At 41.6% G+C, this 15,396-nt stretch overlaps 2 protein-coding genes across 2 annotated transcripts; one reads left to right on the plus strand and one right to left on the minus strand.

Annotated features, from left to right (window-relative positions):
• Positions 1–146: 146 nt before the first annotated feature.
• Positions 147–7,741, plus strand: ndor1 (NADPH dependent diflavin oxidoreductase 1). Its single transcript, XM_079734196.1, has 15 exons — positions 147–243; positions 1,041–1,176; positions 1,614–1,691; positions 1,934–2,031; positions 2,368–2,466; positions 3,034–3,135; positions 3,512–3,715; positions 3,931–4,058; positions 4,247–4,458; positions 4,705–4,812; positions 5,709–5,823; positions 6,014–6,160; positions 6,582–6,700; positions 7,267–7,361; positions 7,593–7,741. Exons 2-15 carry the CDS (start codon positions 1,042–1,044, stop codon positions 7,735–7,737), a joined length of 1,785 nt encoding a protein of 594 aa, XP_079590322.1. The 5' UTR covers positions 147–243; position 1,041; the 3' UTR covers positions 7,738–7,741.
• A 1,390-nt stretch (positions 7,742–9,131) lies between these two features.
• ntmt1 (N-terminal Xaa-Pro-Lys N-methyltransferase 1) lies at positions 9,132–11,913 on the minus strand (the record flags this gene model as incomplete). The annotated part of the gene is made up of 4 exons (XM_079734197.1): positions 11,810–11,913; positions 10,474–10,621; positions 9,868–10,120; positions 9,132–9,388 (listed from the first exon to the last, which is right to left on the minus strand). Exons 2-4 carry the CDS (start codon positions 10,618–10,620, stop codon positions 9,132–9,134), a joined length of 657 nt encoding a protein of 218 aa, XP_079590323.1. The 5' UTR covers position 10,621; positions 11,810–11,913.
• Between the last annotated feature and the right edge of the window lie 3,483 nt (positions 11,914–15,396).

Genomic DNA, 15,396 nt, shown 5'->3' on the forward strand with positions numbered 1-15,396 from the left:
ATTTTTATAATTTTACGATTATTATATCATTCATGTCCCCGAAATCAATTTATAATAAAAATATACATTTACGTCTACTGGGCGTCACGTGAAGAAGAATGGACAAACCAATCACAGCCCGAGAAGAATTGCCGTAAAGTGTTACGTCCTAGACCAATATATGATCAAGTCTTTTTCATGAACTCATCTCTTTACACCTAATCATTGATTATTTAATAAAAGACAGGTAGCCGAAGCTGGAAGGCAAGTTGAACCCGTCCTTATTAACGTCACTATTTCGGAAATGTATTTGGAAATTGAACCGAATAAGGGATCCGGTTCTCAACTATTTATTGTTTGAGGTTTGCTCCTGATGTTATGACGCAACAAGGGGTCAACAAGAGGGTACCATGAAGAGTATTTACCAGTGTAACACTGATTGAGTAGGACAAGACAATCGTGTCCTCATATTTAAGATAGTCTCTACAGTGGTATAGAGTATAGACCATCTTATGATGGTCCTACAATGTAAAGTAAAAAAACATCTCTGAACAAAACATCCATTTGTCTTTATAGAAATCAGACATGCAACAAAAAAATGTCACTAACAATGTGAATTATCATTAATATTGACAGTAATTTGTAGTCTCAGGCTCAGTCTCCCTTAAACCTGCCTTTCTTTATGTGTTGAGGATTAAGGATGTTAAAAGTAATGATTAGAGATCACGAATACCCAGGATGAGCAATTATTATTAGGTTTAACGTTATAAACCGAGTGAAGTAAATTCAGCATAACATTGTGTAGCTCTCTCTGGTTCTCAGAGAGGTGAGGTTCTATATATGTGAACACATGAGGTCATTACAAGGAGAGGGAGAGAGAGAGAGATGTAATGTTGAGATGGATACCCTAGGCGGCTATGAGTATCTGTGGTGTGTGTGCTTTGCTTATGTGTAGGCTATAAGTGATTAGAATGCATGGGATTATTGGGCATTAGATATACATAGGCGACGATACTGTGGAATATAAAACAGTGATGTAAGATCAGGTTGTTCCTCCCCAGAATGGCGCTGCCCTCGCTGCTGGTCCTGTACGGCAGCCAGACGGGGACCGCCCATGACACGGCCCAGCGGATTGGACGACAGGCCCAGAGGAAGCACATCCAGAACCGGGTGGCACCGCTGGATGGCTACAATGTGGTTAGTTCAACAGCGAGATGAAAGCTTTTTTAATATTAATCCAATGTTTTTCATTGATACCTTTTCTTCTCGGTTGCTGTAGGTATGATTTAAGGGTACTGGTATTGGACTGTGGTTTGATAAAAATGGCATGGCCATCTGTTGGCTGTTAGTGAGTGATAATATTAGTTTCAACTCGTCTGCCTCTGTATTGGCCAATAAAGATTCTAGAGCACATCTCTTTTCTGATTTGTTCCATTGTGTGAAGCAAGGCTGTTACATTGGAGTAAACCTATTGCATAAAATGTCCCCACGTGTTTTTCTTTAGATAGAAAAAACCAAATAATCATTTTGGTTTGGCCTAATATTCAAATGGTTAAGGATGGATGTTTGTTTCTTAAGCCGTCCAAGAGTTGTATTGTAGCCCTCTCCTCTGCTCTTTGTTTTTCTCTCTAAAGGCCAACCTGATCTCTGAATCTCTGGTCCTATTTGTGTGTTCCACCACTGGCCAAGGAGACCCCCCTGATAACATGAAGGTAATGTTACAAACATGTTACAAACAAATGTTTTATTCAAATGGATACTTTGTGCATCCCTTAGGTGAAATAGCGGCAGACAATAAAACAACATCTCAATATAAAAACACAGGTAATATAGCATAGGGAAGAGGAAGAAGATGGATAGAAGATAGAATAAAATAAAGTGCAATAGAAATGACAGTTTTTGTGTTTACAGTATCATATGCTATATATTCAATACTGATTTGCTCTCTTGGCAGAACTTCTGGCGTTTCCTGTTCAGGAAGTCTTTGCCTGCTGGGTCCCTGTGCCAGCTGGACTGTGCAGTACTGGGGCTAGGGGACTCTTCTTATCCCAAGTAAGTGGAGAACATCTTAAAGAGATGACTGGAGCTTACTTCGTTTCTGACTTGTGACGACGGAGCGCTGCTATTCTAAAACGCACCCTGCTGAGCGGTACTATTTGTCTTGGAACTTTAGAAAGCACTTTGATATATGATATAAAAAGCATATATATATACATATATATATATTACTATTAATACTTGCATGCTTTGGTTGTTCTCAGTCTTACTTGTAAGACGCTTAGGATAAAAGCGTCCATGACAAACGTCTCATAATGTCCCTTAAACAACAGGAAGCATCTCATATGAAGAACAGAGTCGTCACATCAATCTTTTCCTTTGTGGTTGTAGGTTCAATTTTGTGGCCAAAAAGCTTCATAAGCGCCTCCAGCAGTTGGGAGCCAGCCTGCTGTCTTCGGTTGGGCTGGCCGATGATCAACATGACCTAGGGTAAGAGACAGAACGTTAAGAAGCTAAAGGTTTCATTTCCTATGCTTATTCTACCAGCAAAAGGATAATTTGTGTACGACATTATCTCAATGGGACCTTATATGTTTTCTGAAGTATATATTTTTTTACAGATAATCCCTACTTAAATAAACACGAGGTATCATATTTTGTTCAATGTTATGTTTTGCTTTGGTTTATGAATAGTTAGAAAACTGGGTTGATTGAATATTTGCAAAAATAGCTACATTTTGATTGAAAACCAACACAAGTACTGTCTTATGATTTTCATGTAGTTTTCCAAGTAGAAGGAAAGTACTAATGAACACAATAATGGACAAAAAGTAAAGCGTAAAAGGCAATTGTTTATGCTATGTATGTGTCCCACGCACTAACAATGTTTTATGTATTGCATAAAACATTGAGCCTGACATCAACTACATCCAGTTTAATGAATACAATAAAAGTGCAAAGACACAAGTCCTCAGGTTTTTTGTGACCTACCACTAGTGAGGGTCAAGTGGTGAATGTCGCATGAAGGTAAAGTATGCTTACTGTGTGTTGGAACAGAGCGGATGCAGTGATCGACCCGTGGCTGGCCTCGTTCTGGGACCGAGTGTCAGCTCTGTACCCCTCCATGAACACCATGACCCCCCTGCCAGAGGACCAACCGTAAGTTGGTGACAAATAGGGAAAAGAACATGCTTCTATTTTGGTGTATGTTTGTCTAATGCCTTTGGTTTGACTAACTATTTTGTTTGCGTAGAAATCATTTCATAATGATTTGAATATTGTTCATCAGTGACCTTAGAGGCAAACCTTCACGTTTTGCCTTTTTTTAAATGGAGAAAACTACTTCATATGTATCTTCAAAAACAACTGTCTGTTTTATCCACTCCGTTTCCATTCCAATGACTAATCACGACAATGGTACAAGTTTATCACAGAATCGGAGTGGATGTCACATCACGCATTTGAATGAGTTCTTAATATGATATCTGAGGAAATAGCTGAGCGTGACGGTTCCGTCGTTCCCTCGTTTCTCCAGGCTGCCTCCAAGATATACATTCCACTTCCTGGAGGGTGTCAGTGAGAAGTCGGGTGACACGGAGAGGAATTCCAAAGAACAGTGCGTCCCGTCTGAATCCCATCCTTTCCCGGCTCGTGTGACGTCCAACCAAAGAGTCTCTCACCCCTCCCATTTCCAGGAGGTTCGCCTCATCGAGTTTGACATTTCAGACTCCAACATTGAGTAAGTTTAAAAAGTATAAAAACTAGTTCCTAAAGTGCAGTTCTTGGTGATATTGATATTGACCTTTATGCATAGAGTCTGGAATTCCGGAGCTACATCAGCATAAAAAGAAAATCCAACAGAGTATATAATCTTATAAATAATACTAAAATCACCACAAATACAAATGGTAATATATATGCAGTATATATTCAAGTGATTCTGTGTTTGTCCAGGTTCACCGCTGGCGACGTGGTGAGTATGCGACCCTGTAACAACCCAGAGGACGTAGAGGAGTTCTGTCAGCAGCTTCGACTCGACCCAGACTCTCAGTTTATCCTCAAGGCTAACGACAGCTCTGCAGGTACGTGTTGGCCCGGAAAAAAAAGAGCATTTGCAACTTATCTTAGAACTTTATTCAAGTATCGATATGAGTCGCAATAATATGAATATTGAATTATCGCCATAGTTGTGTTAGGTTTGAGCACTGTCAGATCATCCACGTTCAGAATCGGAATCTAAACCCCAGACCTTACCCCCGCGCGACTCTAGCGCCGGCGGGGCTGCCTGAGCCGTGCTCGGTGCGCCACCTGGTGGAGAGCTACCTGGACGTGGCGGCTGTGCCCCGCCGCTCCTTCTTCGAGATGCTGCAGTGCTTCTCCACCAATGAGCTGGAGAAGGAGAAGCTGGCCGAGTTCAGCTCGGCGGCGGGCCAGGACGAGCTGCACGCCTACTGCAGCCGGCCGAGACGCACCGCTCTGGAGGTGAGGGGAGGGGGATCGGGGATCGGGGGGGCCGACTCCCACTGTACCATCGTGGTCCTATGTCACAGGGCGCGGTGCTCCTTTGTTGGTGTGATGCGGCTCGGGTTTTATTCTCCGAGCATTTAACACCTAGCCTTGATTGGTATTTGGACCAATCAAGGCTAGGTGTTAAACATGCATTACAAGTGTGTGTGCGTTTACGTGTGGGTTTGCGTGTGTGTGTGTGTGTGTGTGTGTGTGTGGTAGGTCCTATGTGACTTCCCCCACACTACAGCAGAGCTGAAGGTGGACTACCTGCTGGACCTGTTCCCCCAGATCCAACCCCGTTGCTTCTCCATCGCCTCCTCCACCCTGGTGAGCCGCCTGCTCCACCACTGCCCTGAAGTTGATCACTATGGATGGAGGTGGTGTGGATGCATTGAGATGATATAGTGGTGATTCAACCACCTCAGTTTGGACCATATTGGCCTAGCGGCCATCTTGGTTCCTTTTTGGTTCTAAACACTAGCTGGGTGGAAGAACAGAATGCAATTCCACATTCAGTTCCCCCTACCAGCTTGTGTTAAGAACCAAGATGGCCGCTAGGTCAATAGGGCCCATGGTGTTCAATGTTAATAACAATTGTAAAATCAAAGTTACAATGACTTAAAAGAGGTGTATGCAACATGTTTTTGTTTGACATAAAAAACACCTTCTGTCACCTAGACGTTAACCTTAAGGCTACAGGGATGTAGGTTAATTTCTCAGACTCTTCAGCGATGTGGAGATATCCTGTGTTGTTGTATTTCAGCAAGCTTTGCATTTTGAGGGTGGGTGGGGTTTGGAGAGATTAGGGAGAAAGAGGAGCACAGTGGTTTTTTAGCTAAGTAATACACTGATGCTAGCGTGTTATCCCTAACTCTTTAGTGATTCAACAGAGTCAAGAAGATTAAAGATGGTTTATTTGTCATATGCACAACAATTACAGCAGCAGTCTTTGGCAATGAAATTCTTGAGTCTCAGGCTCCTTCAACAATGTAATATAAAAAAGAAAAAGTGTAAGAGAAACCCAAACTGGTTTGTGTATATTTATTATCTGGTTTGTGTATTATAAATATTATTATAATGATATATGAGTGTATAAAATATATTATAACAATAGCTCTGGTAAAAATAGAATACTGGGCATGAATAATTTGAATAAGAAATGTCTCAAAACTAAAGTCTGCTTAAAGATGTAGAAGCTCAACCCAGTCAACCCCCTCTGATAGGCCCACCCCGGGAAGCTTCAGATTCTGGTGGCTGTGGTGGGATACAAAACGAAGATTCAGAAACCACGCAGGGGTCTCTGCTCCACCTGGCTCAGCTCTCTAGACCCATCACAAGGTGCTCTACCATTTCCTATTCATTATTATTATTATTCATCAATAACTTTTTCCTTTAGATTATTTTAAGTTCATTCCTAGTAATGTCAAGCTTTTGATTTGTTCGTTATATTTAAATGAGTATTGACGGTAGTTCGTTGAAGTACGTCCGTATTAAACATGATGTTTATCATTCTGTAATCGTGTCTTAGGCGAGGTACGAGTGCCCCTGTGGGTCAAGAAAGGCACCTTAACGTTTCCTCCGGACCAGGACACACCTGTGGTCATGGTGGGTCCGGGAACGGGAGTAGCACCCTTCAGGTCGGCCGTGCAGGAGAGAATAGCACAGGGCAAAGCAGGTAGGAGTATTTCACTTAAACGTTTGTGTTTCTTATTTTAACTTTGACTCAAATTTCTAAATTGCCGGAACATGGTCTTGATTTTAGATGAGGCGCAGTGAAAAAACATCACAAAACGTTTATTACTTTTCATTAGCATTTTCTATTTAGAAAATGGCCATTAATGGTCAAATTTGTCTGCATTTTTTTCCGGATACTTTCATATAAATAATTCCTCGCTTATATGATCAAATAATGTGTGCCAGAGTGTGATAGTTTCCTATTAAAAGAAGAATACATTTGAAACAAAAATATGATAAGTGCAGGTATACCTAATGTCATGTTTGGTTGGTGGTACCGCTGGCAGTGAATAAGGGTGAAGGGGTTACCTCGAGACACAACTCATAACATCATTTCTTTCCCTCCACTCTTGTGCCGGCAGCGAACGTGCTGTTCTTTGGCTGTCGCTCCCAGTTCAAGGACTTCTACTTCAGCGCTGAATGGAGGGACAGGGTGGAGGAGGGACAACTGAAGCTGTTCACCGCCTTCTCCCGGGACCAGGTGAGCCACAGGGTAGCAGACGCACGACTGAAGATCACATGGAGCATCTAATGAAAGCAAAAAAATACATGTATTTATCAAACAAAGGTTAGGTGTTCAAATAGATTGATATGTATACAAGATATTATAAATATTTATATAGAAAATATATTGTTTATTTCAGCTTGAAAACACAATTAAATATAATATTGAAAGGAACAAAATGTGGCTTGGAAAGAATTATACATAAATAGTGTTAACGGTAAGCACTATCAAACCTTCCTAAATGTTCATGCGATATGATGCAAGACGTTCTGTAACAAAGGTCTATTCATTCGTACTACTCTAAGCTAGTTTGTTCGGGGGCAGGGTACTGGGGGCTGGGGTTGTTGTCCCTCATCTAAGTCAAAAGGTACTGGTCCACAGTGTACCTCTAGGAATCTTTGATGCAGCCAAGATACCTAACCCATCCTATGACTATTACAGTCTACAGTCCATATGTGAAGCTTAACTGATCATGATCATTTTTTGAGTGCCTTGTTTGTTGAACCTTCAGGATTTCACCCTTATTACTCTTCTTCGTGTAGGAGGACAAGATATATGTGCAGCATCGTGTGAAGGAGCAGTCTAAACTTCTCTGGGACCTAATTGCTAATAGGAACGCCTACTTTTATATTGCAGGGTGAGTAAAATGAGAATATCAAAAATCTCTGAGAATATCATAACATTTTTGTGGGCATTTAAGTAACGATTTTGACCTGGATCAATGGGTTATATCTTCATTGCTGATTTCACCTATTGTGAGTCGCTTTAGACAAATACATCAGCTAAATAGATTTATTGTAATAGCACTATTATGTAACCCAGTACGTCCCTTTTAATGTAAAATTAACATAATTTCTTTCTCATCTAGCAATGCCAAAGACATGCCCGCCAGTGTGTGCGATGCACTGAAGGCAACCTTTCAGCTCGAAGGGGGGCTGTCATTGGAGGAGTCGGATCAGATGTTGGTTGCCATGGAGAAGGCCGGACGGTTCCAGAGCGAGACGTGGTCCTAACAGTTCTGCCTCGGTACACAGCGGCATCAACCACCGCTGCCAGTACATCCTGCTGCTACACAGACACTTTGAAACACCAGGCTTGTGGTGTCATATCGCTGGAAGAGTTGCACACAACAGCATTTTAGCCAGTTTCCCTTGCTTCTCGTGATGTTGTGGGGGTGGATGTTGACCGTTTAGATTCCCTTCATGAGAACAGATTCTGAAATGGCCTTTGAGATCTCACACACACACACGCTCACAGTCCAAATGCAATCAACTAAAATGCTGATTGATTTTAAGTTGCAAACTAACAAGGTGGACCCTATTACATTGTCTACAACATTCTTATGCAATCTTGGTTTAAAGGCTATTGATTTTAAAGAGTGCTCAAATTTTTATTTTTTTTGCATTGTACAAATGAATATATGCATCATTTTAAGATACAAATGTGGAAGTTTGAGAAGGTGTTCGATTTTCTATTGCATTTTCTTTCTATGTTATTAACACCTTACACTCATTATGAAGAAATAGCATACACTAGCTAGCCCAGCACAATTTAAGTACTTAAATTGTGCTGGAATCATTAAATAATTGTCAGCTAGAGATTGTTTCTCTTCCCACTATATAACTGGATTCCTCGTGTACTTTCGTATGAATGCTCATGAGCTTACTAGTTGAATCTAGTCCTGGTTGGATGTCAGTCAAGTACAGTACCCAAGAATTATTTTCTAGGAATTTAATATCCAAATCTGAGGAAGCACATTACGGACACATGAACATTTGCATACAAATTGACCAGATACAAAATCTCTGTACAACAAGCCTTATATAATTAAATTATTTGCCATGTTTGCTCTTTCAAATGTGTATTGCTGTGAAATAGTTAAGATGTTTCATTGTATTTTAACTCATGGTTTTAGGAACATTATCCCCCTGAATGCAGACCCAAAACCTACAAATAAAAAAGCGACATTCATATCAACAAGTGTACCCTTGGTATTTAGTCCAAAACAGCTTTTTGCAGGATCACACAAGTCTGCATGAACCCCACTTGCTCTTGACACACTTTGGGATTTTCCCCACCAGGAAACACCTCATTATACAATGCCAAGCTGGTAAAGGTCCACATTCGGTTCAGCAGGTTATTCTGCATAATAAATTTGTGACAAAGTCACGCACTTATTGCAGCAGCTCATCAAAAATGACTGATAATAAAACACTGACACGGGAGTATCGACACAGTCTCATTCGAACCAAAACCACAAAGAAAGGTCAAACCATCGAACTGAAACCAAGGAGCAGTGTGTTGCATGAACTCTTGACTTTCCACATATAAAATAAAGTTGGCACGGAATCAGAACCATCCTTTTGCGTCTTCTGTTCCCCCTCAACATGCGTGTCCCCCCCCTCCACTATCTGAGGGCCAGTGTGTGCACTTGGTAGATCTCCTTAGGAAAGTCCATCTGCTGCTCCTGGTGGACGATGCGCAGGCCCGCCTTGGCCACCAGGCTGCGCACGATCTGCAGGTCCCGGCACACGCTGCTGTCCACGTCGTCGGGGACCACGCCCTCGTAGGCCACGTTGTCCTTGACGACCACGATGCCGCCAGGCCGCAGGGCGCCCTGGCAGCGCTCCAGGAACTTCACCAGGTGCTCGTCCGTCAGGTGACCTGAGGAGTCGACAAGAACACACATTAGGGCTGAACGATTCATCTAATTCTAATTCAATTACTGACCTCCAGTCAGTCAATTAATCTTACTGACTACTCATTATTATTCTTTTACAGTTCAATTAAGTTGTTATAATATTAATTCATGCATGAATTCATCTCAACACATAGGCCTGGCCTAAAGGAAAGAGCAGTTCATATGTTGACTGCATCCAATGTTGTGTTGGTCGTACTATAAAATGATTTATTGCTTGTTTAGTGAATAATACCGAAGGAACTTTAAAAAGAAAAATCACATACTAAATCGCAACTCGCAATCGCAATATCGGTCTAAATAATTCGCAATTTGATTATTTCCCCAGATCGTTCAGCCCAAACACAAATCTAAAAACCGCGGCCGGTATTTTTCCCCGCCCGTGTTGGAGTTGTAGCCACGGCTAACCCCTTAGGATATTGCACGCCACCGTCCGGGCACCCACCGATCACCCACTGGATCCAGATGACGTCGTAGCGGCCCTGCTCGGGCACAAAGTCCTGCAGGCCTGTGCAGAAGTAGTGGCCCACCCGCTTGCTCTCCTCGCCCAGGTAGGTCCTGGCCTGGTCTAGGAACTCCTGGGTGACGTCCACCAGGTCCACGGTCTGGAAGAGGGGCAGCAGGAGGCGCTTGGTGATGCGGCCGATGCCCGCGCCGCAGTCCAGCGCGCACACCGTCCCCGTCTTGCCCTCGCCTTCCTGGTGTGCGGGACAAGAGATGGCCATGATGAGATTAAGAGTGGCCAAACTTCGACTGCTTCTTACACGTTTATACTCTAGTACAAGAGATGGGGATCGCAATATTTTGGGGTGCCAAACTTCTACTGCCTCGTTCTTACAGATATTTGGCCTTTTCTTCAATTGATAAACACAATAATACGCTAAAGCAAGCGGATTAAAGACATCGCTTTAGGCACTGGTAACTTTGTTTTTCTGTCACTGTTTACATACATAGTTGTGTATTTTATTGACCTAATAAGAGTTGAAAACGAGAAGTCATGTCAGACTTGACCATCATTTACCATCTTGTCATCATTATACAAGTTTCTTACACCAATTAATTTCTTCAGGAAGGCCTTCGATCCATTGAGGTCGATGTTGGAGATGCTTCCGTAGCCTCCCAGCATGCCGTCCACTGTGGGGGGAACGTCCCGCCAGTACACCTCAGCATTGCCGTAGAAATGTGCCTCTTCACCCATCCTATCATAATAATAGAATAATTAATTCAGGATTCACCATTTGGTTTGTGATTAATAATGAAACTAAATCGTTGAGTCGTCAAAACTGTGCAGTCCTGCAAATGTTCCTTTAAGCCAATCGTGGAGACAAAGCTGCATATGTATTAAAGCATAAGTCATCAGCGTAGTAGTATCGTTGGAGTAACAAATATAACGTTAATGATTTGTAATCAACATGCACTCTCGCACAGATTGTATTTGATTAATTCTCCACCCAGTCATTCGGGGTGCTTCGGAGGATACCTTATTTAAACCGGCTGAGAACTTACACCAAGCTTATGACCAATGACGTAAGGCCCAAAACACATCATCAGCTCAGCATGCAAGGACTGCAAGCACGTGCACCTGGCTTTATTTGGCAAGTTGTCAGCTGTCACAACCATGTCGCCTCGGCCAGCGACCTAGCCCTTTCCTCTGGTATGCATTACCATCATACTGAGTCCTTAACACTTATTACGCTAGCCCTGGGATATGAAGATTTAAATGCACTCTTACGTCTAATATCGAGGTAGATTATTAATAAACTGTCAGTCAGAAAGCAGTCACTTATTAAAATGAAAAGGTGTTGCATGCAAAGTTGTGTAATAACAGTTGTATACGCTGTATAAAAACAGTTCGACTGCATTGACGCAAGGCAATTTAAGGGCAATAATATTGAATACATATGTTGGAAAGAAAAGTGTGGACTGGTAAGAACATACAAATGCTCGTGCCATTGTCTTTGATTTAGAGAACTATGCATAATTTCTCGCGATGATGAGTCTTCCAACGTGAAGTTTTCATAAAACCGGAGAACGCGTTCATCGGAAGCCTTACTTTATACAGGGCTGTGTCACTCTAGGTCTGTTTAACTTTGGACAAATCTGTGCGAATCCCAGTGCAGACCTGCCTAACGAAAATAGTTTGTCACGTAGGAACGAACCGGTCGATATAGGTCATACAAATTGATTGTCTGTTTCTATGTACGTGGCCATGCTCACTTGAACACTTACATTACCGACTAGTCAAACCAAGCCGGCCTGCTCATATTTACCGCGTGCTGATTTGTATACATTAGCAACGGCTAGTCCGCAACAATCACTACAAAAAAGTGTGACCATTCCGCTACAATGAGTCTATAATGACTTCTAACTTGTAGCAACAGGCTTACCTATTTCTGTATCAGGCCCAGGTTCCTACTCCTACCCAATTCATATCATAACCATGCCGACATCTCTACCCAGAACGGTCACGCCTGCTCCTTCCCAATTTGGCTTCTCTGGCGAGCGGAAGTGACGATTACAGGTCAAACTACACACCATTAAAAGAAAATACATATAGGCTACAAAGAAATATATATATATATACATATATATTATTTTTTTCATTTGCAGCATAAATATGAGCCAAATAGTGTATGAAATATTTCACCAAATTTCTCTGAAACACTTTTTTAGGGAAAACCAAAGCCCCTAATCTGTGCGTAGCTGAGGCATAGAAGAGCAGATGTCTACCATATTACTCAAAGGAAACTGTCTCCATCCAGAGGTCATACGAAAGACTGCAACGCAGTCATTCGACATCTGCACGTCTTGCTATAAGAGGGGTGCGTTCAAAACGGACCCCTGCCAACCCTAGCCCTAATGTAAGAGGACTTAAAAGTGGTCTGCGAGAACATGACAAATAAAAAAACGAGTGATTGTTACAATGAAGAATACAATGTGTGTGTTTGCCTCTTTGTGACTACAAAACGATGCGTTTCAATGGACGAGGAAACACTTTAATTGTTATAAAGGTTTAAGAACTCATCCCACAGAGAGCCAGATTAATGTGTTTTTGTGTGTAGTAGCACAAACAGAGCGAGGGGAAATCCTTTGCTTGCCTAGCTGTAACCAAAACCACCTGGTTGGTTAGGCCTACCAAAAGATCAGTGAGTCAGATTTGATCCCACTATTTAATGAATAAATGCTGTACACGTACTTATTTTGAGAAAGAACATTTGATAGGTAACTACAATATCGGGTTTTCTAACAAGCCATGCTTTTCGTTGAATGCTATTCATAACATAACTGTGATGTTAAAAAAGTAGTGATACAACGAGTTTCTGATTGGGTAAACTGGCCACTAGATGGCAATATTGTGCTTTACGAGTCGTGAGCTAATACACTCGCTCCATAGCTTGGATTGAAATGCCGTGTGTTCCGTATGAGTCGGGTAAAGACATTTTCGCTTATTTTCTGTATATAAAAGTATATAATAAGTACAATCCTCCCTTTCGAATACGATTATTGTCCTATTAATAATTATGAGGAGTTTAATATAGTTACAGTGTACATTAGGCTATGCATCCTCTAGTCTAAAGGCATAATATGTAGGCCTATTCTAGTAAAAAGAAAGAAAAAATAATTAAAAACTATGTGTGGTGATACGGAGCGTAGGCCTACTTGTACTTTATTCAAGTTTAGAGAGGTCATGGGCATACCTTAAAACAATTAATATTGATCTTTCCTAATTGTGATGGGCGTGGTCGCAGAAGTCTGCAGCCATGTGTGGGGTTTTGGAGCTGCAAAGGTGTTGGGGGGTGTAGTTTGGCTGAGAGTTTGTTGAGGTAAAGCTCAGTGTCGTCCGCATAGCGATGGCAGTTGAGGGGGCCCCGGTGGATAAGGGTACCGAGGGGGAGGGGGGGGGGGGGGGGGGGGGGGGTTGGAGGAGGAAAAAGGAGGGGCCCGAGCAAGGAGCCTTGAGGCACGCCTTAGTTGACTGGAGTTATGATAACAAATGATAAAACTGACTAAAACTCGGACTAGGATACGAGAGCCAACTCAAAACATTCAAGTTAAGTTCATAGAAAGGGAGAAATCTGTGTGGGCCAAGAGGAAACAGAAAGAACAAGAAAATACAAAGACAGAGGAGAGATTAAGTTAAAACAAGTGGGAAGAGAGCAGTGTTCCAGGTGAAATGGAGTATTATTGGGAACAGATGGAGCCAGGGAGAATACCGCCGCGTTGATTCCTTTCCAGGTCATGAAGTCAGATGAACCCTCATCTATGTGGCAAAGGTGTTGTAAAAAGATCCTGCCCTGCATCAAACCACTAAGCCCTTCTTTCCTTTAGAAACCTTGTGCCACAAAGTTGTTTCACAATATGCAACCCAAAAAGCTAAATAAAGGTGTTTGGGGGCTATTGAAGCAATCGCTAATTTTTAAAAATACAAAATCCACGCCTTGTTTATCAACAAAGAGGAACCCAGTGGAACAACAATAGTAAACAGAATAGAGTATGACTCCTGAACACGTAACGCAATGCTAAAACTCCCTTGCATGTCTTGAGTTGTAACAAGACTGAGCTTCCTGAAGAGTCCTGATGAAACCCAAACCCTAAGAAGTGTCTTTCCAACTAATGATTGGTGCATAACGATGATTTGTATAAAGATGTGCATAGGTTATCAACAGAATGGAAATGTTCCTGAAAACAAAGCATATGCACACTTTTGCGTGAATTGGGACAAATGTAGGAATGTGTTGACATGATTAAATCCGACAGAATGTTACGCAACCTCTCCTCACCAATCAGAATCCAGTGTGCTTATCTAACCCACTTTTCACATCTCCCTCCTGATCACCGCCTCTTCCCTTTTCGTTTATGCTATCCTGTGCTATGCTACGCTACACTATGCTATGTTATGCTATGCTACGGTACGCATATGTTATGTTTTGCTATATTTTGTTATACTTTCCTGATTTCATGATCCTTGATGGTAGTCAAAAAAGCTAGGGCCTATGGTTAATTCAAACCTATTTGTCGAATTCAACTCAAAACAAAAACTTCTCATAGTCATCATCACCCATTCTCCCTTTAATTACGCTTCACTTTCTTACATGTCCCTGCATCATCATCATCCCGCTCCTCCCACTTATGTTTTCATCTTTTCACTATAACTCTATTTCCCTGGCCTCTTTTCGCTTCCGTGAGCTGCTGCAGTTTTCTAGGTCAGTCTCCCAGGCAGCCAGGCAGCAGACTACCAGCTTCACTCTCTTGTCACATCTCATCTGCTCTCTTCACTCTCATGATACATGGAGGATGGATAGATGGATAGGAAGGTAGGTAGGATAGCATAGCCTAGTATAGTATAGCATGGTATATTGCGTATAGCATGGTACTGTGTTCATTGTATACTATAATGTAGCATTGCATAGCAAAGATTAGCATCGCATAGCATATTATATTTTGGTATAATATAATACAATATAGTATAGTAATATAGTAAAGTATAATTCAGTATAGTATATTATAGTATAGTCCAGTATAGTATAGAACAATAGTAGTATAGTATAGTAAAACACAGTATAATTCAGTATAGTATATTATAGTATAGTCCAGTATTGTATAGAACACTAGCAGTATGGTATACTATAATATAGTATATTATAGTAGCATAGTATAATATAGTGTAATATACCTTAATTTATGGCATGATCATATGGTGAAAAGATATGCGTATGGTGAAATCATTTATTTTCATGTTTTCACCAGAAACATGTATGTATTGTGAAGACACCACATGATCCACAAAGCCACTGATACTGGGTGAGTATATGGCATAGAGGACCGAAGAAAAATGCATTCTGCTTTTTACCTTCTCGTTAAGAATTGATCCTCTGTTACCAGAGTTCACTCCTGTCCAAACTACTGAACTACAAAAAGTGTATGCGACGTATACACACCCACGCACACAAACACACTCACGCCCGGCACACTA

This window comes from Pollachius pollachius, assembly GCF_949987615.1.
Source record: "Pollachius pollachius genome assembly, chromosome: 4".
Taxonomy (NCBI): Eukaryota; Metazoa; Chordata; class Actinopteri; order Gadiformes; family Gadidae; genus Pollachius; species Pollachius pollachius.

Coding starts and splice junctions, on each gene's coding strand:
- ndor1 (XM_079734196.1), top strand. CDS start 1,042: ATGGCGCTGCCCTCGCTGCTGGTCCTGTACGGCAGCCAGACGGGGACC. Junction 3,136..3,511: donor CCCCTGCCAGAGGACCAACC/GTAAGTTGGTGA, acceptor TCGTTTCTCCAG/GCTGCCTCCAAGATATACAT. Junction 3,716..3,930: donor ATTTCAGACTCCAACATTGA/GTAAGTTTAAAA, acceptor GTGTTTGTCCAG/GTTCACCGCTGGCGACGTGG.